This window comes from Colletotrichum karsti (assembly GCF_011947395.1).
Source record: "Colletotrichum karsti strain CkLH20 chromosome Unknown Scaffold7, whole genome shotgun sequence".
Taxonomy (NCBI): Eukaryota; Fungi; Ascomycota; class Sordariomycetes; order Glomerellales; family Glomerellaceae; genus Colletotrichum; species Colletotrichum karsti.
In genome coordinates, this window is record NW_024065907.1 from 225,214 (window position 1) to 245,002 (window position 19,789).

At 52.9% G+C, this 19,789-nt stretch overlaps 5 protein-coding genes across 5 annotated transcripts; 1 reads left to right on the forward strand and 4 right to left on the reverse strand.

The window, feature by feature from the left end:
* Positions 1-248: 248 nt before the first annotated feature.
* CkaCkLH20_02906 (malate synthase) lies at positions 249-2,275 on the reverse strand (the record flags this gene model as incomplete). Its single annotated transcript, XM_038885625.1, has 6 exons — positions 249-306; positions 464-694; positions 747-989; positions 1,049-1,206; positions 1,267-1,844; positions 1,915-2,275. 6 exons carry the CDS (start codon positions 2,273-2,275, stop codon positions 249-251), a joined length of 1,629 nt encoding a protein of 542 aa, XP_038748824.1.
* A 2,027-nt stretch (positions 2,276-4,302) lies between these two features.
* CkaCkLH20_02907 (uncharacterized protein) lies at positions 4,303-8,128 on the reverse strand (the record flags this gene model as incomplete). Its single annotated transcript, XM_038885626.1, has 5 exons — positions 4,303-4,523; positions 4,577-4,885; positions 4,937-6,654; positions 6,707-7,426; positions 7,479-8,128. The coding sequence occupies 5 exons, from the start codon at positions 8,126-8,128 to the stop codon at positions 4,303-4,305; spliced, it is 3,618 nt and encodes a 1,205-aa protein (XP_038748825.1).
* A 1,355-nt stretch (positions 8,129-9,483) lies between these two features.
* Positions 9,484-13,035, forward strand: CkaCkLH20_02908 (uncharacterized protein; the record flags this gene model as incomplete). The annotated part of the gene is made up of 5 exons (XM_038885627.1): positions 9,484-10,758; positions 10,809-11,699; positions 11,753-11,825; positions 11,874-12,609; positions 12,666-13,035. The coding sequence occupies 5 exons, from the start codon at positions 9,484-9,486 to the stop codon at positions 13,033-13,035; spliced, it is 3,345 nt and encodes a 1,114-aa protein (XP_038748826.1).
* A 451-nt stretch (positions 13,036-13,486) lies between these two features.
* CkaCkLH20_02909 (pirin) lies at positions 13,487-14,518 on the reverse strand (the record flags this gene model as incomplete). The annotated part of the gene is made up of 1 exon (XM_038885628.1): positions 13,487-14,518. The coding sequence occupies one exon, from the start codon at positions 14,516-14,518 to the stop codon at positions 13,487-13,489; it is 1,032 nt and encodes a 343-aa protein (XP_038748827.1).
* A 2,374-nt stretch (positions 14,519-16,892) lies between these two features.
* CkaCkLH20_02910 (uncharacterized protein) lies at positions 16,893-18,982 on the reverse strand (the record flags this gene model as incomplete). Its single annotated transcript, XM_038885629.1, has 3 exons — positions 16,893-16,973; positions 17,050-18,137; positions 18,343-18,982. The coding sequence occupies 3 exons, from the start codon at positions 18,980-18,982 to the stop codon at positions 16,893-16,895; spliced, it is 1,809 nt and encodes a 602-aa protein (XP_038748828.1).
* Positions 18,983-19,789: the final 807 nt, after the last annotated feature.

The window sequence follows — 19,789 nt, forward strand, 5'->3', positions numbered from 1 at the left end:
AAAAAGAAATGTGTCCTCAGATATCATTCTGACAATCTCATTCAATCTTACACTCGTGAACCGATACAACCAGTTCCAACCCAAAGAAACCCGCGTACCCGGTAGCTTTTATCCAACATCTGTGGGCCGAGACCCTGCCCAGCGGCGAGACATGCAAACTGCCTAGTTGATCCAATTGCCTGTCGATTAGATAGATAGCGTAAGATCGGTTGGAAACATCACGCATATTCTCATGAAAGATGCGCAGTTTACAACTTGGAAGCGGGGCGGGCGTTGCCCACGGCCGTGATCTCGTCGTACAGCAGCCTGTCACGTCGTTAGCACATGCAATCACCGAGACGAGTAATGCCCGAAGGCCGCAGCCACAACACCGAAGTGATCGATGAAAAGCAACATATGAAGGAGGCGAGTGAGGAGAGAGAGTGTCAATTGTTTGGTGCCGGGAAAGGGGCGGGTGGCTTACGTGGTGAGGAAGTCGGCATAGTCCTCGCCAGTGACTTGACCTGAGAAGTACTGGGCGGCGAGGTGGTACTTGTTACCCTTGGGCGCCTTGCTGGCGAGCTCGTCGGCGGACTCCTTGAGGAGCTTGAGGGCGTAAGCCTTGTCGACCTTCTTGCCAGTGTCCGTGGAAACGCCGTGCTTGACCCATTGCCAGAGCTGGGAGCGGGAGACCTCTGCAGTGGCGGCATCCTCCCTGATCAACTGTAAGCTACTGTCCTTCTCACATACTGTACGTCAACACTTACATGAGGTAGTTGATGGGAACGCAGCCGACGCCGCGGATCCAGGCCTCCATGTAGCCGAGGCCGATGTTGAGGTTCTTCTTGATGCCTTCTTCGGTGATCTTGCCAGGGACGTTCATGTTCAGGAGGTCATTCTGGCCGATCTTGACGTCCTCACGGCGGATAAAGAGCTGGTTGGGCGTGGGCATTTGCTTGTTGAAGATCTCAGAGGCAATGGCGGCGAGGGCAGGGTGAGCGACCCAGGTTCTGTGATGTTGTGTTAGTGGCTAATGACAGGACAGGGCGGAAAGTTTCGGGGGACGAACCCATCGTGGCCGGCACGCGCTTCGCGCAGCTTGTCGGCGCGCACTCCCTCCATGGCCTTGTCGTTGGCGGCCTTGTCGTCCTTGATGGGAATCTGGGCCGCCATGCCGCCCATGGCGTGAACGCCTCGCTTGTGGCACGTCTGGATGAGGAGCTTGACCTATTCCTGGGGGTTAGTGTTCTGCGTGCCAACACACAAAAAGGGAAGCAATCCAGTTACATATGCGTCCATGAAGGGAACGGTCATGGTGACGGCACTGCGATCGGGAAGAACAAAGTTCGAGTTGTTCCTGAACTTCTTGATAGTGCTGAAGATGTAATCCCAGCGACCGCAGTTGAGGCCCGAGCTGTGATCGCGCAGCTCATAGATGATCTCGTCCATCTCGAAGGCTGCGAGGATGGTCTCGATGAGGACAGTACCGCGGATGGTGCCGCGAGAGACACCGACGTAGTCCTGGGCGAGGTTGAAGGCATCGTTCCAGAGACGTGCCTCAAGGTGAGACTCCATCTTGGGGAGGTAGAAGTACGGGCCAATGCCAATCTTCAGCGTCTGGTGGGCGTTGTGGTAGAAGTAGAGGCCGAAGTCGAAGAGGGATCCGGAGATAGGCTCGCCATCGACGGTGACATGCTTTTCCTCGAGATGCCAGCCGCGAGGACGGACGATGAGAGTGGGAAGGGTGCGGTCGGTGCGCAGCTTGTACTCTTTGGAGCCCTGCTTGAAGTCGACCTGGCGGCGGTTGGCGTCGTACAGATTCACCTGGCCATTGACCATATTCTCCCACGTCGGCGCACTCGAGTCTGAAAAGAAACATCGTTAGTATATCGCGACTGGCTTCCAGATATTGCCCTGCAACGAAGTGGATCTTACCCTCAAAATCGGCCATGTAAGTCCAGACATCCGAGTTCAAGGCGTTGACGACCATCTTACGGTCAGTAGGACCTGTGATCTCAACCCTGCGGTCAACCAGACCCGGGGCGGGAGGAGCACCCTTCCATGTGGAGTTCTCTCTGATGTGCTTGGTTTCGGGGAGGAAGTCGGGAAGGGCACCGCGGTCCAGCTCGGCCTGACGGTGCTTGCGGCGCTCGAGCAACGACTTGCGAGTGGCATTGAAGGAGCGGTGCAACAGGGCGAGGAAGGCGAGAGCATCGGGGGTCAGGATCTTGCGCTGGGCATCCGAGACGGAACCCAGCACGTTGACGCCTTGAAGGATTGTTTCGGTGGTGGCCATTTTGGTGATGTTTGGATTGGTGGTGTTTACTTCGTCGTCGTCGTCAGCGAGCGACGGTTTGACGAGTGGCTCGAAGCAAATGCTGTGAGGCTTTCACGTGCTTGAAGACGGGAATGCGCAATAAGGTTGTGAGACAGATCCGGATCCGGTAAGCTTATAAGAAAAGGGTATCTGGAGGAATTGAGAAGCAATTGATGTGGAAGAAGAGATGGGAAGGGAGATGAGAGATGAAGTTCTGGAAGAAGTAGACGACGGGACGAAAACTGCTTCGGCACAGATGACGAGAAACTGATATGTAAATTACTACGAAAGAGCTTCAGATGGGCCTGGCACGACGAACGAGTGCCGCCGTCGCAAGCTCGGCACAGTCGAGTCGAGCGAGGGGTTGGCCGGCGCCCATCACCCATCCATGACATGCCCCCCGGGCTTGGGAATGATGCGCGAGAAGCAGAAGAGGCAAGACGCAAAGACCCCGGGAACCTCACCGGCTCCACACAAGGTACAAGCGAACGGGGCGGAGGGGCGCCGCCGGGGAAGGTATCTTGGGCATGGTGATCGAGGTACCCGTCCAATAGTGCCGCCCTGTTCTTTGGTTAGCAACCCGTCGAGGACGAGCAGCCAGCATCCATCCTGGGTCGGCAGTCATCGGGCTGGTTCGGGTGGATGGAGAGCTTCAGAGCCGGACCGCGGGGAGGGGAGGAGAGGAGAGGAGGGACGTCCATGCGATTGTCGTGTTGGAGAACCTAGCTCGAGGCACAAAGGGTTCGTCAGAGGCACGGTGACGCTTGTGAAAGTGTGGGGAACATGGCAAAGGCATGAAACCTCAAAGCCGAGATGCAAGAGAGTGACTTTGCATGTGCCTACCGCCTTTACTCAATCCTGCGTACGCAGTACCTTGCCTTACCTTGCCGTACCTGGCCGAGCAACAGTGACCTCATATGTCTGGGCCTCTGATACCTCGACGGGCAGACGGAGGGGGGAACCAATGGCGGGGTCCAACACTGATAAGACAGCCCGTCACTGAAGGGGAAAAATGACCAGCGCTCGACTGCTCTAACATTTCCGACCTGACTCGAACATCTGTTGATGCTTCAATTCTGTTACTCGATGCTATCGAACAACTTTGAAAAATATTTTTTTCTGTTGGGGTGGCATCGAATGAAATTCAGGCCCTTTCTACTCCAGCGCGAGGCCGAAGTCGGATCGGCTGTGATAAGGAGCTGGTTCATGTCGCCGCCGGCCACCTCAAAGTCCAGAGGCCCGCAATTGAAGCTCATCCCTGGGGTAAACAAGGGTCTCGTAGCTGTGTCGCTGCAATTTTGTCACTCTACGCGAGTTCATGAAATGATCGCGATGGTAATCGAGTGATCACACACACTTCCCAGCCCTCCCAAATTCGGGCATTGGCTTGACGCAAAATCTACAAGTGCTGTTAGTTCTTAGTCTCCAGATCCGATTCACCGAGATGCCGAGGTTTGTTCCCCATGCTACCCCAGCTTCTCCAAGGCCCAATCAGCTTCTCAACCAAAGCCGACTGTTTCCGACCCTTTCCGGCATCAGTACCAGACGACATGATCCAGACGTTACTAGCAAACAACTTTTGATATGCAGCTCGAGTCTATGAACCGTGGTCTCTCAACCATACAGGGAATCTGAATTATCGCAGCCACCGTCATCCCAAGACGGATCTCCAGTCCACCAATCCTCCAAAGTCCTGCTTATACAAGCCACAGCCATAGTACTGGGCAAGTCATCCAACAGCATTAAGTATCCTTCCTCCGTAATGCCAAACCATCCTGAGACCGTCTGTCGAGCCGCAATCCATATGCCCTTGTGAATCAAGTCTTTGCCGCCGAAATGAAGTCCCAGCCATGCCTTGGTCCGGGCATGCGTCGCAATGCAAAATTGAAAGAATACCAGAACATTCGGGCTTCGTCACCGCCCGAAAATCAAGCCAGCCGCCCAAATTGGACGCAGAAAGAACCTCGCCGCCAACCGTCTGACGCCAAATGCAATCTCGTCCATCCTCAGGAATTGAGCGTTTTGATCATCATCTTCTCCTTGCGCTTGTCAGTCACAAGCAGCCCGCGTAATCCGAAAACCGTCCGGACCGTCTCCACAACCTTGTGGAAGCTGCTTGCTGCTCCGCGCTCTTGCGTAAATCGTACTATGCAGAGGGGCCCCTTCTTTCCGTGCTCAATCACTGTCATAATCTCCGCGGCAAACGCGACCTCCTTGATGTTTAAGTCTGTTCATCGTCAGTCTCGTCTCGGTAGAGTCCAAGCTTCTCAAAAGACTCACAATTCTTGGCCCCTACTCGGGCAAACACAATGTTTCTCTCCTTGTCGACCTGGATATCTTCAATACCATAACGTCGCCAGTCTTTAAGGAGAATCGCCATTTCCTGGCGAGCTCGCTTGCGCGACATCACCAGGCACACGTAGCTGGTGGCGGGCTTGACGCCAAATAGGCGAGCAAGCCAGTTCTGTTGCACCTCAATGTTCCGAACTCCTGTATCAGAGCCGGTGAAGCTTCTAGCGGATTGCCGGCTTGCTTTGTGGAGGATGCCTCGGGTGGGCTCGGATGAAGGCGAATCATCGTAGTCTGGACCTTCTCGATGTGTTAGTGAGTAAATCCGCCTATTCAGCTTTGATGACGCACCGGCAATGGCCATTTTGTTCTCTGTCTTATCTTTATTGCTCTTCCAAAAAAGAAGGCCGAACCCCTTCTTCTTCGGCACTGCAGCAGCAGAAGCATGCGGCTGGATCTCTGATCGGGCAGGATCCGTATCTTGGGTCGTCATACTGTATGCCTGCGTTTCTTGCGTCGCGTCGGTATGTATGCTGCCTTCTTGAGAGGTGCTGTCCTTTGAAGAACGCTTGAACCACAAAGACTTCTTCTGTTTAGAGGGACCACTGCTGTAATTTGCTGTTGACGGAGTGGTCGGCTCATCTGTGCCAGACGCACCGTGCATGTACGCAGAACGCTCATCTGCCAGATCACCGTAGACCGGTCCTTCTGAGGTCTTCTTTCGCACGTTGAGAGGCTTGGGAATCGGGCTTGAGGTGCCGGGGGAGTTGACCACACGAATTGTCTCTCCTGCTCGGACAAGATACTCCAACCCATTAGCATCGCTCTGACCCCCAGGGGTCTTGGGCGGTGCGGATACGATGCGGTTTCTGTCTTTATCACCATGGTGATATGATGACTCCGAATCGCGCCCGTTTTCATTGATCGCCGGCAAACGCGCAGATAGCTTGCTATTCTCTCTGTGTGGCGGTGCAGAAACGATGCGGCGATCTTGTTTGGGAATCAAAGCTGGAAAGCCCAAGCGGTTGACATGGTCTACAAACTTTCCAACACGACCAGTATGCTGCGCATCTTGACCTTTGCCAGCCTTGGTTGTCGTTGGAACCGGCGGGGCCTGCGACTTCGGGGGCGGCAAGGGAGGCAGCGGACGTGTGTCCCACGGGTGGAAAGGAGTGTTCGCTTGTGCTGAAGTTGGGGTTGGTATATTGAATGAAAGTCTGGTCGAGTCCTGCTTTCCGTCCGAACCGTCGTCGACCTCACTTAGATCATCCGCGATCATCGAGTTTCCAAAGATCTCATCGCAGTCTTTCGCGATGCTGTTGCTAAAGTTTCGAACTTCCTCGTTGACAACCAGTGCGGGGTCTCGCGGCTTCACAATCTTCAACTTCGGTCTAGGCCTTTCCATGACTGGCGTCTGCTTTGGGGGGCTCGTCGGAGTCTTGGCCCTCACCTCGCCTTCAGAGGGAATAGCGAGCGGGGTTCCTCTTCGACGCTTTTCGCCATTTTGATCGTTCGACTTTCTTCTTATGTGAGAAAAGTCGATTCCGCGTTTGTGACGAGAGGCGGGCCGTGCATAAGGAGTTCCTTGTCTGCTGCTATGCAGAGAATTCATGGAGTTGAGGGGAGATTGGAAGCGAGAGGCGACGGTGCGCTGAGAGTTGACGCGAGAATGACGAACTGTTGATCCTGTCTTGATGCGTGAAAGCTGGCTCGTCTGGGTGTTTTCCCGCTTCATGGATCCGCGGCGAGTACGATGAACCACAATTTTGGCATGGCTGGCCTGGGAGTGTCCACGCATTGGCTTGCTCGAGTTGTAAGGATCGTAGCTTTGGACCGTTCCATCTTCTGTCTCGGCCACATGGGAGATTACGGTAAATCGCGAGACGCTTCTTCCGGTTCCATCTGCCCTGGGTTGGTTGAACTCCACTGTCGACACACGCTTCTTCCAAACTGGCTCGTGGAGATGATGGTAATCGCTCGGGGACTGGGAGAGTTCTGGAAGAAAGTTCTCCAGTTGCTTCTTACGATAATCATACAAAAGCCAGTAGAAAAGCTTCTGGTCGTTTTTCCTGCGATGCATTAGCCCGATTTTCACACAGAATATAATGAGTGTCGACATACGCAGAATCCATCAGCTTCAACTTGATCTGATGCTCTGTGAACATGTGCCACATTGACCGGAGCTGTCTGACCAAGTGAGGATCAACTTCGTGGGGCTTCAATGGGGTGTAGTGAAAGGTCTTGCGGAGGTCCTTCGGTTGTCCATTGGTACCAAGATTGTCGAGATAGTCATACTTGCGGATGAGTGGGTGCTGCCACATATCCTTGATCGAGATTCTCGTATCAGGATTGGCAATGAGCATGCGTCGAATGAGATCCTTTGCTTCCGGGCTCAAGAACTCTGGAATCTCGTATGTTCCCCGCTTGGTTTTCTGCAACAGAGCTCCGATGTCCGGGTCGTCAAAGGGAAGACACGCAGCCAAAAGGGCGTAGAGAATGATACCCAATGACCAGATATCAGCTTTATCTCCACGGTAGTGCTTGTGCTTCAACAGTTCGGGCGCCGCGTAGTGAGGACTTCCGCAGGCGGTCACTAGTCGATGATCAGAAGACTGATGTAAAGCGGCCATGCCGAAGTCGGCAATCTTGACTTTGTGATCCGCCGTCAACAAGATGTTTTCGGGCTTGAGGTCGCGATGACAAATGTTGAAGGAATGGCAGTATTGAAGGGCACTCATCATCTGCCGAAAGATGAACATGGCACCTTCCTCCGAGAAACGGCCATTAGTATTGATGTAGTCGAACAAGTCGCCTTGCTCGACGTACTCGAGAACCAGATAACTAAGAAACAGTTAGCACAGAGCGGTCCACATCAAGAATCAAGTTGACTGACATTTCTGAACGATTCTCCCAGATATCATACACCTTCATAACGTTGGGATGGTCGACCAACTTCAGAATAGCCACCTCTCGCTCGATTGACAAGGGTACGCGCATTTCGCCGTTGATTCTTTCGGGCAGGCTGTCGTCATAGTCGTGAAGCTCGGCAAGACTACCGGCCTGGATCAGGTAGGCGGTCTTCTTGGGAACAATCTTCACGGCAGCCAACTCGCCGGAGATGCGATGCTTGCAGAGCCTGACGCGAGCGGAAGATCCCTTACCGAGGGTCTTTCCGAGAAGCCATGGTCCAATGTGCGTCTTGTACGCGTAGCCGCTGCTCCGTTTGCTCGAGGGGGCCGTGGAAGTCTGAGAGACCTGCGACATTCGCTTCGAAGGATCATGGTCTTGCGATGCTCTGGCTCTCGCCACAGCAGGGTTGCGGGAGCTGATTGGCGCAGTCGTGGGAGTAGCAGCCCGGGCACTGGTGATGGGGAGCTCATCAACGAGATACTGGCGGTCAGATCCTTGCTGAGCGTATGAGGCCTTGTCGCGTGACTTGGATGATTTGACGGGGATTTTGGATGAAGCATTGTTGACGCGCTGTGTGGCATCCGCGAGGGGAGGCCTGGCGCTGGAAGGCCTACCTCGACCAGGCTCCGACATGATGGCAAGTTGTGTCGCGATCAGAACATGTTCGGTGGTGATTGAGCTCCAATTGGCTGTTCTCTGTGTGTAAGGTGATGAACAAGGGAGAGTAGAGAGATTGGAAGATAAAAAGTCCTGATCAGGTAAAAACGAGCGAAAGAGAGGATGAAGACCAGGACCTGAACGAATGGATGGATTTGATAGACTGGTTGCCAAAAAAGCCGAGGATACAGAGAGGGTGTATGGTGGATGGATGGGTTGGGTAGTGAGGATGGAAAAAGGAGAGGCAGCGCGAAAGCTCGGGTGACGACTTGACGCGCAGAGTCAAGGCGGGTGTTGTGGTAAAAGAGTGGAATGCAAGTGAGAGTCGGGGTGCCGGGATAAGCGAAGAAGTCGAGGCAATTGATGGTCGAGAATAGAAGGCCCGAAGGGAGGATGTGGTCGAACGTTGCCCCTTCCCACTAGCAACTCCGTTTGAAAGGACGAATAGAGCAACGACAAAAGGTTTCACGAGGTTTCTCGAGTGGGTCAGCAAGAACAGCTGGAATGAGGTTCGTGCTCTGGATTTCAGCCAACGGCTTGATGCGGGCTGATTTCGTACTCGATGGAAGGAGCGAAGCAGCTGCTTGGTCGCAGAAAAATTCCCTACGACGAGCTCGACGTCACCAACGCTGCCACTTACCTCTACTTGCCCTAGCACCGAATACTTGCGGCTCTCGTGAGATACCTGAATGAGGAAAGAGCACTAAGTTCGGGGGTTTTGGCTTGTGAATTTGTTTCGCACGATATCTAAGTTACCTAGCTTGCATACCGTTCCATCCAGTCTCCTTGAGGGGTGGCATCTTTCTTCAACTTTCCAAAGACCATCTAGGGGACCGTAAAAGACATCTTGCGGGTGGGACTGGACGAAGGTCTCAGGGAAGCTTCTTTGAAGACCCTTCCAAATACAGGGCGAGGTGAAAACCAGACATGGTCGGCGAAGTCGATCAAATCGGATGACAGATCAACGGTCGACTCGCGAGGGATGAAGTTGGCAGCCACCACAGCCCTGCAAAATCCGTGCGGACGTTGGCCCCACTTGAAGCTCCCGCAGCTCCACCGGCACCGCATCTGCAGGGAGTCGGATTCAATTACATAAGCGGCAGGGATACCCTCATTAACCTTAGCGCATTGTTCAAGCTCACAGGGGCACGCGCGGGGTGGACAAAGACGCGTCTAAATTAATTCTCGCGTCAAGCCTCAATCAACTTCACCAACAACCTCTTTGCGCCCCAACCAAAGTAATGCCTGGCTCGGCCACATCTTCCGCCTCTGCCACGGCCTAAACATTCGACATCCCTCCCCTAGTACTCGGCGCTCGCGAACAGTACGACATGTCGTCCCATGCCCCGAGCCGTCGTCGCCGACGCGAGATAGAGGACGACAGCGACTCCTCCTCCGCCTCTGAGCCCCCAAAACGCCCCCGCTTGAGCCGGCGTGCCGAAGAATCCGACTCCGATGACGAGGAGCCTCGAAAGAAGTCTCGAACGAATGGTGTCAACGGTGTAAAGTCACAGGTTGACCACGATGGATTCCAGCCCGGCGCAATTCGCCGCGTTAAGGTCGAGAATTTCGTCACGTACGAAAGGGCAGAGTTTCTGCCGGGCCCGAATCTCAATATGGTCATTGGTCCCAACGGAACGGGAAAGAGTTCTCTGGTCTGCGCCATCTGCTTGGGCTTAGGCTTCAGTCCGAAGCATCTCGGCAGAGCCGGCAACGTCAAGGAGTTTGTCAAGCACGGCAAGTCCTCGGCCACCATAGAAATCGAGCTGCAAGGCAGGCCTGAAGACAGAAAACACCACGTCATCAAGGTTCAAATCGATCGGGAAAGGAACAGTCTCAAGTGGTGGATGAATGGCAAGGACACTACGCACAAGAACATACAGCAGCTCATGAAGGAGCTCAAGATCCAGGTGGACAACCTTTGCCAGTTTCTGCCACAGGACCGTGTTGTCGAATTCGCCTCCGCTACTCCAGTGGACTTACTACACGAGACTCTGCGCGCTGCAGCACCACAAGAGATGCTTGAATGGCAAAGGGAACTTCGGGACCTTCATAGGGACCACAAGGAGCTTCAGCGAGGCTCCGCGAGCCATGCCGACCATCTGAAAAGCCTTAAGGACCGACAGCATGACATGCAAAACGATGTTGACAAGCTTCGTGAGCAGCAAGAAGCCCAGCAGCGTGTTGTGGACCTCAAAGATGCTCGACATGTCGCCGACTACCTCGAGGCGAGAGCGTTTTATCAGCAACAAAGAAGCGAGGAGAAGGAAGCGAAGAAGGCTCTGAAGAAGCTAGAAAATGAGGCTTCTCCGTCCCTGCAGGCGGTTAACCGCAAGCAAGAGTATCACGACAAGGTGTCCGCTGTGGTCCGTTCTCGCAAGGATGTAGTGCGGCGTGCGGAAGCCGCGGCGGATACGATGCTCAACCGAATCGAAGACGCTGAAGAGCAGAAGAAGGCAGTAGACGCCAAAGTGGAGACCAACAGAAAAGGCTATGATGCCAAGAGGCAAGAACTCGGCAAGATTCGTAACAAGATCGGTGCTTTGGAGAACCAACAGAAGAACAAGCCAGCCGAGTTCAATCCTCAGGAGCATAACACCCAAATCGTACGTTACCAGAGCCTCAACAGACGAAACACTGCTAACGGATTATGTAGAGAGAAAAAGAGCACCAGCTCCGAGAGATCGAGACTGAGACTCGCCAAACTGACATGAAGATGAGGGAGCTCAGGGAACAGGGACAAGCCAAGAACCAGATGAAAAGCAAACTCAACCAGGATCTCGAGAACCTGGATTCGCAACAGGGTCAGCTTCTCAACTTCATCCAGAAGAAGTGGCCTGATGTCGCCAAGGGCTGGGAGTGGCTGCAACAGAACAAGGACAAGTTTGAAAAGGAGGTTTTCGGCCCGCCCGCTCTGTGCTGTTCTGTCCAGAACGACCAGTACTCGGACCAGATACAAGCGCTTCTCCATAACGACGATTTGCTTTGCTTCACGACACAGACCCGAGAAGATCATAAGAAGCTTAGCGACGTCTTCTATAGACAACTTAGTCTGTCGGTCAACACGCGATCCATATTCAGGCCGCTGCACGACTTTAGACCGAGAATGTCTCAGGAGGATGTCAAAAGCCTTGGGTTTGACGGCTTTGCCATTGAAATGCTTCAAGGGCCCGAACCAGTTCTCGCGATGCTTTGCAATGAGAAGAAACTGGACTCTGCTGGTATTGCCTTGTCAGATATCAGCGATTCTCAGTACGAGCGAATTATTCAGGATGGGATCGTCAACAATTGGGCGACTGGTCGGCAGCTGTACAGAGTGTCTCGACGTAGAGACCTTGGTCCTCAGGCCGTCTCAACAATGACCCGAGGCATCCAAAAAGGTCTGTTCTGGACAGATCAGCCCATTGACGAGGCTGAGAAGAATGATATTCGACGTCGCTTGCGCGAAGTTGAGGCCGAGTGGGACGACCTGAAAGCGCAAAACTCAGAGCTCAAAGCCCAGCTCGGACAACTGAACGAGAAGAAGAAGGATCTCACTGGGGATCTGGTAAGTCGTAGGACACCACTAGAGATCAGAACGAAAGCTGACTTGCCACAAAGCAAATGCTCAGGGAGCGGAAGAATGAGCTACAGAGAAACCACAACGCTTATCAGGCCATTCCCATCAAACTGGGTAAGTAAACCACTTGATCGCCAGAATACCGCTAATACATGGATCCAGAGGCCGAAAAGAAGGCTTTCGAACAGAAGAAGGCAGAAGTCGACGAGGCCAAGACAGCAGCCTGGAAGCTTGGCGTCGAGAGAGACAACGCTGCAGTTGAGAAGGCGAGAGCTGCTCTTCGACATCACGAGGCCATTGCTACTGTCCGAGATGCGCAACAGGCCTTGCTAGAGGCGCAGATCCGCGAAATCGAAGCCAAGTCTGATGTTCAAGGTCTCATTGCTAGGAACACCGACCTGATGCAGAAACTTGAGGACAAGAAGCGCCAAATTGACACATTGGCGGCGGAGTCTCAGCGTTGCAGAGCTCGTGCGGAGACAGCGCAAGGCAAGGTGACAGACCTCTTCCACAACGACCCAAGCAGGAGGGACCTCCTCGAATCATTAGCCCAGGACAAGTCTGTTGAGGATGTCGACAACGAGATCGCGGCTGAGGAGGGCAAGCTTGAACTCATCCATGTCACCAACCCTGGTGCCCTCCGCGAGTTCGAGAAGCGTGCTCGGGAGATTGAGAAGTTGCGCCAGAAGATGGAGAGCTCGACGAGCAAACTCGAACACTTGGACCGCCAAATTTCGCGTATCCGTGAGAAGTGGGAGCCGAAGCTTGACGAACTTGTCAGCAAGATCAACGATGCCTTCAGCTACAACTTTGAGCAAATCAACTGTGCCGGAGAAGTTCGCGTACACAAGGACGAGGACTTTGACTTGTGGGCCTTGGACATCATGGTCAAGTTCAGGTATGTTTCCATAAGTATCAACCTACATCGCGGCAGAACGACTAACACCCAAACAGAGAAGGAGAAACACTTCAACAACTCAATCAACACCGTCAATCAGGTGGCGAGCGCGCTGTTTCCACGATTTTCTATCTCATGGCTCTCCAGTCCATGGCGCAATCCCCCTTCCGCGTGGTCGACGAGATCAATCAGGGTATGGACCCTCGCAACGAACGCATGGTCCACGAACGCATGGTCGAGATTGCGTGCCGCGAGCACACGTCGCAGTACTTCCTCATCACACCCAAGCTACTTACGGGTCTCCGTTATGACCCGCGCATGCGCGTCCTCTGCATTGCCAGCGGCACGCACATGCCCGACGACGGCAAAAAGCTCGACTTTGGTCGCTGCTTGAAAATCCACAAACGCATCACGGCCAGCGCGTAAAGGGGGGCATCATGGATGGTGACGGTGTTCGTCGAGTGATTAATTTTGGCAGGTATTTTTCAGGCGTCAGGGCGGGCAAAATGTCAGGAGGCCACGATACCCTGGTTGGGCTGCGATCAATAGGTTTTAGGTGGTTGACATGAGAGACCATAGAGTTCAAATTTCATGATTATTTGAGATCTGGTACTGGCTAGAGTAACCTTGTATTGGGCTTATTTGTGGCCATTGCCCGCCGTAGACTCATACGGCGAAAACTCAAATCAAACAGGCTTGATTGTTTCTTGAGTCGGCAAATTTGACCCAAAATGGTGCAGTGTTGCGTTATCAACTTCGCTCGCATCGATGCTGTCTGAATAAGACTCGCCGACGGATGAATTGAAACACTGCTATGCAAATGTAAATGACAACTCGCTAAAAACCTCCCCCATGTTCCTGGTATCTCGGTAAATGCTTACGCCGTATCCAAAACGACAACCTCCGCGTCGGCCTCGCCGACACTTTCAACATTCAACTTGTCCCCCGCATTCACCGCATCAACGAACGCGCCGTCCCCCTCAGACAAGACAGCGTCGTCGCGACCGTCGATACGGATCTTGGCCTTGCCGCCCTTGGTCATGGGCAAGTGCACAAACACCTTGCGCTTCGTCTGCTGCGTCGCCTTGCCTCCGACGACCCACTCGAACGCCTTCTTGGGCTCGATGATGCCCGCGCCCATGACGAAGTCGGCGTGGATCGGGATCGTGTCGGGGATCGCCGGCTCCGCGGCCTTCTCCTCCGTCGACGTCGCGTCCGGGCCGGCCTTGAGCGGCGACAGGATCTTGACGAAGCCCTTGCGCTTGTCCTCCTCGGCGAAGTGGCGCGTGTGGTAGGTGGGCGGCAGGCCGCGCTTCCAGGGGATGGCCCAGATCTGGAGGAAGTGGACGGTGTCGCGGGCGTGCTCGTTCATCTCGGAGTGGGCGATGCCGGTGCCGCCCGTGGTGAACTGGACGTCACCGCGACGCATGCGGAAGAACTTGTCGCTCTGGCCGCCCTCGTTGCCCTTCTGCAGCATCGAGTCGCGGTGGGTGAGCTCGCCGGAGAGGATGTAGCTGAAGATCTCGAAGTCGCGGTGGGGGTGGGTCGGGAAGCCCGTGTTGGCCTTGACGCGGTCCTCGTTGAGGACGCGCAGGGCGCCGAAGTTGTTGAAGTTGGGGTTGTACCAGTCGGCGAAGGAGAAGCTGTGGTAGGTGTTGAGCCAGCCGTGGTCGGAGTGGCCGCGGGTGCCGCTCCGGTGCGGAGTGATCTTTGCGTGGTGGAGGGTTTTAGACATTGTGTTCTTGGCTGCGTTGAGCATGTGCTCTGGGTCTGGAGTTGTGGTGTTGGGTTTGTTGGTGTTGAAGACTGAGGCTGTGATGTCTGTGACGAAGCTCTTGAGTTGCGTGTTGAAGATGACAATGGAGATAAAAAGAGCGAAAATCGCAGTGAGAGTCGCGAGCCGAGGCATATATAGCTGGAAGTCTCACAAAGATGGAGAAGCTGGGACAATCGAGAATCTACTTGAAGAACGATCGTAAGTAGTTGTTCAGCATTCGCCAATCTCGCCCGCCGCTTATATTTTATTCATCGGGGGCCAGAGGTCTTACACATGCCCCCTGCAACGCTGTCTAAGCGTTTACATAAGGCGGCGTCACCCAGCACGGCGGGGTGGTTTTCTGCGGGTGATGATTCGATGAATTTTTCGCAAATGGGCTGCTTAGGATTGGATTATTCAGAAGTTGTCAGCAAGGTCGCCTTGCTCCACCCCGCCTCTTCGGTCCCGTAAATATGGGGCCGTTATTACGGCGCCGTGACACCATCCCGGCCCTAGCCGGCGGGCAACATCTTCTCGGTTTTTGCTGACCGCAGTTGCACTCGACCACTTCTCGCTCTTAGACTGCGTTGAATTCTTGAAATATCTGGTTTTATTAATTGACGAGGAAGTAATTATGCTCAAGTTAATGAGAAGTTTGGTGTTCAGCTGAAAGTTCTGGTTGTGGTGAGGATAAAGGCAGTAGCAACTGACAGCGGCCATCCAAAGTTGAACAGACACAAAGAGTATATAGGTCATCATATTTAATATTTTTCTTAGGCGTCAAAGAAGTTGGTAATCCCAAGATGCTCCAGTCCAGTACTCTCCACGATTATTCTCTCCAACTGTCCCAATGCCTTTCCTTTGTCTGCCATCGACAATGCGTAATTTATCTTGGCTTTCCCTTCATCGCTTAAAAAGTCCCTTTCATAGGCTAGTAAGCGTGGAGTCAAGCCCGTGCTGGTTTTCAGTGTGAGATCGGCCTTCCTTGTGTTCAGTAGGAGCTCAACATACTCCGGGGCACGCTGTATTGCCGTTGTGAGGGGTGTCCGGCCTTGAGAGTCAACTATATTGACATCTGCGTTTCTGGCGAGTATGTCTTTGCATATATCATAGTTTTCCAGCCGGATTGCCGTGATAAGGAGATTCTCCCCATTCTCCCAATAAAAAGCTCTATCAGCGTCGACCAACGTGTTGACATCCAATTGCTCCGCGTCGCATAAATATTGGAAACTTTCTAAGTTCCCACACAAAACTGCGTTAAAGATGGAACCGTATCTTCTTGACGGATCAATACTAGCATTTCTTTCTCCATGTAGGTATTTGACGATTGGCAAATGTCTCCTGCGGATAGCCAGAGCGAGTGGTGAGGTTTCTCCTATTGGTGAGTTGACGTTGGCTTTGCCGGTATTGACAAGAATCTTCACCGTTCCAAGACGACCTTGACTTGCCGCTTCACCTAAAGCCGTATAGTGACAAGTGTCTTGTGAATCCACATCGACCTTTCCGGTAGCGAGAAGAGTCTGGACCACTTCGTTACACCCAGAACTTGCCGCATGATGAAGTGGTGTTAAGTTGTCATCGTCTTTTGAGGCTACGTCGACCTTTCCGGTAGCTAGAAGAGCCCAAACCACCGCTACATGCCCGCCCTCCGCGGCACAAGAAAGAGGTGTTTGGCTGTTGTGAAAGGTTTCTGAGTCCACATCTACTTTTTCAGTAGCTAGAAGAATCTGAACCACTGCTAAGTGTCCGAGACTTGCTCCAAGATGTAAGGGTGTTGCACCGTCGGAATTTCTCGGATCCACATCTGCTCTCCCATCGTCCAGTAACGCTTGAACCACCGCTGTGTGGCCATTCTCAGCTGCTATCAATAGAGCTGTATCTTTTCCATCGTTTCGCATGTTGACACCAGCCCTGCTGGTAGCTAAAAGCGCTCTCACAACAGCATCGTGTCCCTGCCTCGCTGCTAAATGAAGAGTTGTGTTGCCCCGGTCACCAGCTCTTCGAATGTCCACTCGGGGAGATGTAATATGTTCAATAAAAGTCCGCTTCTTGAGGAACAATTGAACCACGTCTAGATGTCCAGCGCCCGCAGCCCATGACAAGGCGGTTCTGCGTTCTGGCTTATAACGAGCGTTTATTCTAGAAGCGCCAGTTTCGAGAACTCTCTCGCATGCTTGTGTAATTCCAAAATACGATGCCAAGTTGAGATCGTCACCTCTTTTGTAGCGGTCTAAGTTGATCTTGGGAGGTTTTCCAAATCGATAGGAATAGCCCCGAGGTTCCTCGCAAAAGAGTTCGTACCACGCCCTGAAACCCGTCCAACTTGTCTTGCAGAGTCGTGATAGACATGATATCATCTCAGAATCTGCTTCAAGATTCGAGTCTTTGTAGTGATAGGCCCAATACCTGGCGGTGTAATCAAATAGCGTGTGCTTCCTAGAGTATGCCCTGACAGCTTTCAACTCTGGATCTCCGAGCAATGGGTGAAAGTTTCCAACCCAATTGAGGTAACGAATACAGATCCTCGCTAGAATTCCATTCGAATCGTGCGGCTGTAAACAGGACTTCCACTCCAGTGATGGAAGGCCATGTACGATGTCGTTGCAACCTATGAGGAATTCTCTTGCGGTTTGGTGTATCAGGTAGACTTTGGTGTCTTTTATCACCACAAAAAGACCGCAAACATTCCGGATGATCTTTCGGCAGTCCTCTGCTGTTGCAACCTGCAGCTCTGGCATTTCGAGGGACTTGTGACTTTGTATAGCTAAAGCCGTCGCCATCTCGTCCAGAGATAGAGGCTTATATGCTGCGACGACAATGTGAAGCAGCACCCTAGCCTTGTCATGGTCTCGGCCCTGATTGAGTATCTTGTTGTACGCCTCCTCTACCGTCTTGGGAATCTGCTGAATGGAGTCTGATATGCTAACATTCTCCACAGTCCGAAGCATGTCGCACACGAGATGCACCCAGAGATAAGTTCTGTTTTGTGTCTGACAGAGCTGCTGAAAGAGCAGCTCTTCAGCTTCCTGGGTGAGTCCCAACTCCTTTTTCAGACCGTCGACCTTGCTCCGAATCACAATCTCAATTTCTGATTCGATGTTGGTGAGCTCCGAGTCGTCCTCGCCTCTGACACGAATGAATTTAACTTTTCCTTGGAGGGACCGGAAGTCACTCTCTATGTTGCTGTACGGCCGACTTAGCAAGATAGGCTTGAAACCAGAAGTCGGGTTTCCGCAGAGTTCACCTAAGCTTTTGATCAACCTATCCCATCCGACATGGCATTCGTCCAGTGCACCCAGGACGCATATGATTTCTCCGGCATTTGGTTGACTGATTGTGTTCAGAAACAGTCTCCAGAGGTTGCTAAAGCCTTCAAACATCTTTTCGCCGAGATCTTCAAAGGACTCTAGCAGCGCCTTGGTGAATAGAGGGGAATCGCCACTCAACAGCTGGTGAAGCAAGCCCCGCAAGGCGCTTTCTGCGCTTCTTTGGTCGGCGAAATCGTCCTTGAAGAAGAAGTAGATGACCCTAGAGGACGGAGTTGAGGTCGGTAGGACGTTTTCGATCAAATGTCTAGCCAAGACGGACTTTCCGCATCCAGGGTCTGCAGAGACCCAAAGCAGGCTGGAGGACTGCTCAGAAAGCCAGTCTCGAAAGTTCTGATGCTCCACAAACCACCTGCACGTGTTGACAGCGGCTGGTGGGTTTCTATCCTTGTGTGATTCGTAGGATGAAGGGTTGAGCCGCCGCAGGGCCTGCCGTTTTCTTTCATCTAAGTGAGACACAAGGTTAGTGACTCGAGAAAACTTTGGCAGTCGGATAATGGCCTTGAGTTTCTTCAAAGTGAAATGGTCGATTGAACAGGACCGTGCCTATGGCACTCTCATTATAATGACGATCTCAAAAAAGGCACATAGACGCATCCGCGGAGTCTAAACCCGGTAATTCCTCATCAAAAAGAATCTCGTACTACTAACCTTGAGTCGCTCCGAAATGTGCATCTCCTTGAACATGATTGATATGACCAGAACCGAAGTGATTCCATGACGTGGTGTAGTCGCCGACTTGATTCAACATAGGTCCCTGGCCTCCATGAGAGATATTCACCCCCTTCGCATCCTCCAAGAGAGTATCTGGGGCAGATGCCTTGACGTTTCCAACTTCCTCAATAGCTGCCTTGAGCCCAGCGAGCTCTTCAGAGGTCGCTGCATGGATCGTCTTGTAACTCGCCAGAGTCAAGATATCCCGGAGAATCTGCCTCATCAAATCTTCAACGCGCCCTTTCTTCCCCCGACACTTGATCAGGGAGACGTAGTGATCAAGGCTCCAAGCCGACGCGGAGTCTCCTGGTTGAAGTTTCTCCAACGTTGTCTTCAGAGTCTCGGCATTCTCCCTGCAAGAATGGACGACCGGGAGGATGGCTCTGAGTGTCGATTCTGGGGCGTTCCGAGTCTGAGACTCGACTGCGTCCAGGATTCTTTGCGCGAGGGGGACTTGTCGGGCGACTGCGTCGAATGCTTCAGGCAGGCCTTTCATCCCTTTCATCTTGCTGTGGGCTACCTCGGCAGCGGTGAGCAAGCCGACAACGCTGCCGATGACGCCGATGATTTCCGCCATCGCGGAGTAACGTAGGGAAAGCCAAGAGTAAGGGCGATTGTTCGTTCAGGATGCGAAAGTGAAGCTGCGACGAAGCCGTAGATGTTTGGGGGAAGATGGACCGCGCGGAGAGACAGGAGAGCGAGCGGCTGTGTGCGAGGGGTCAATTGCCCAGCTGACATTCCCAATTCGATGTCGTGCAGCCATTTGCAGGCGATAATCTGTGTTGATTGGGCGAGGAGAGACATCTGCCTAACTGCGCCAAGAAAGGGCAATATGCCACAAGCTGATGCGGCCAATTCTCCCAGCCTGATCCAACACCAACGAGTTGGAGCGGCCGTCGTTGATCAATGATTTGCCCACTGCCAGGGGTAATCTGTGTAAGCTGAGGGAGTCCCTTTGGGTGTTTCAGCCGCCTTCGCCTCAGAGTCTTGACAGTTGAACCGTAGACAGCGTTAAATTGTGGACAAACTCAGAGGGGAGGATGCAAATCAAGAGACTAGTGCCGATACAGCTCATTCGGTTGATCAAAATACTTTTGATGCTTAAGAAAGGTGATATGAAACAATCTTCCGTTTGCCAATGTGCGAGTTCATCAGCGTTGACGTCTCCGCCATTCCTTTTCATTTCAATTTTTAGGATGAAGTTGAATAACACCGGGAATTTCGTACCATGCCGAGGCTTGAATGTACTCGCAAGTCCTTTTCGTCTTGTAAAGCCATTTGTCGAGGTCAATATTTGAAACCTTTCTCGTTTATAGCCATGTTACCTTGTAGGAAGGTCTTGCACGACAACTTCGTTGGACGTCGCTTCAAGCCCTCAGCATTC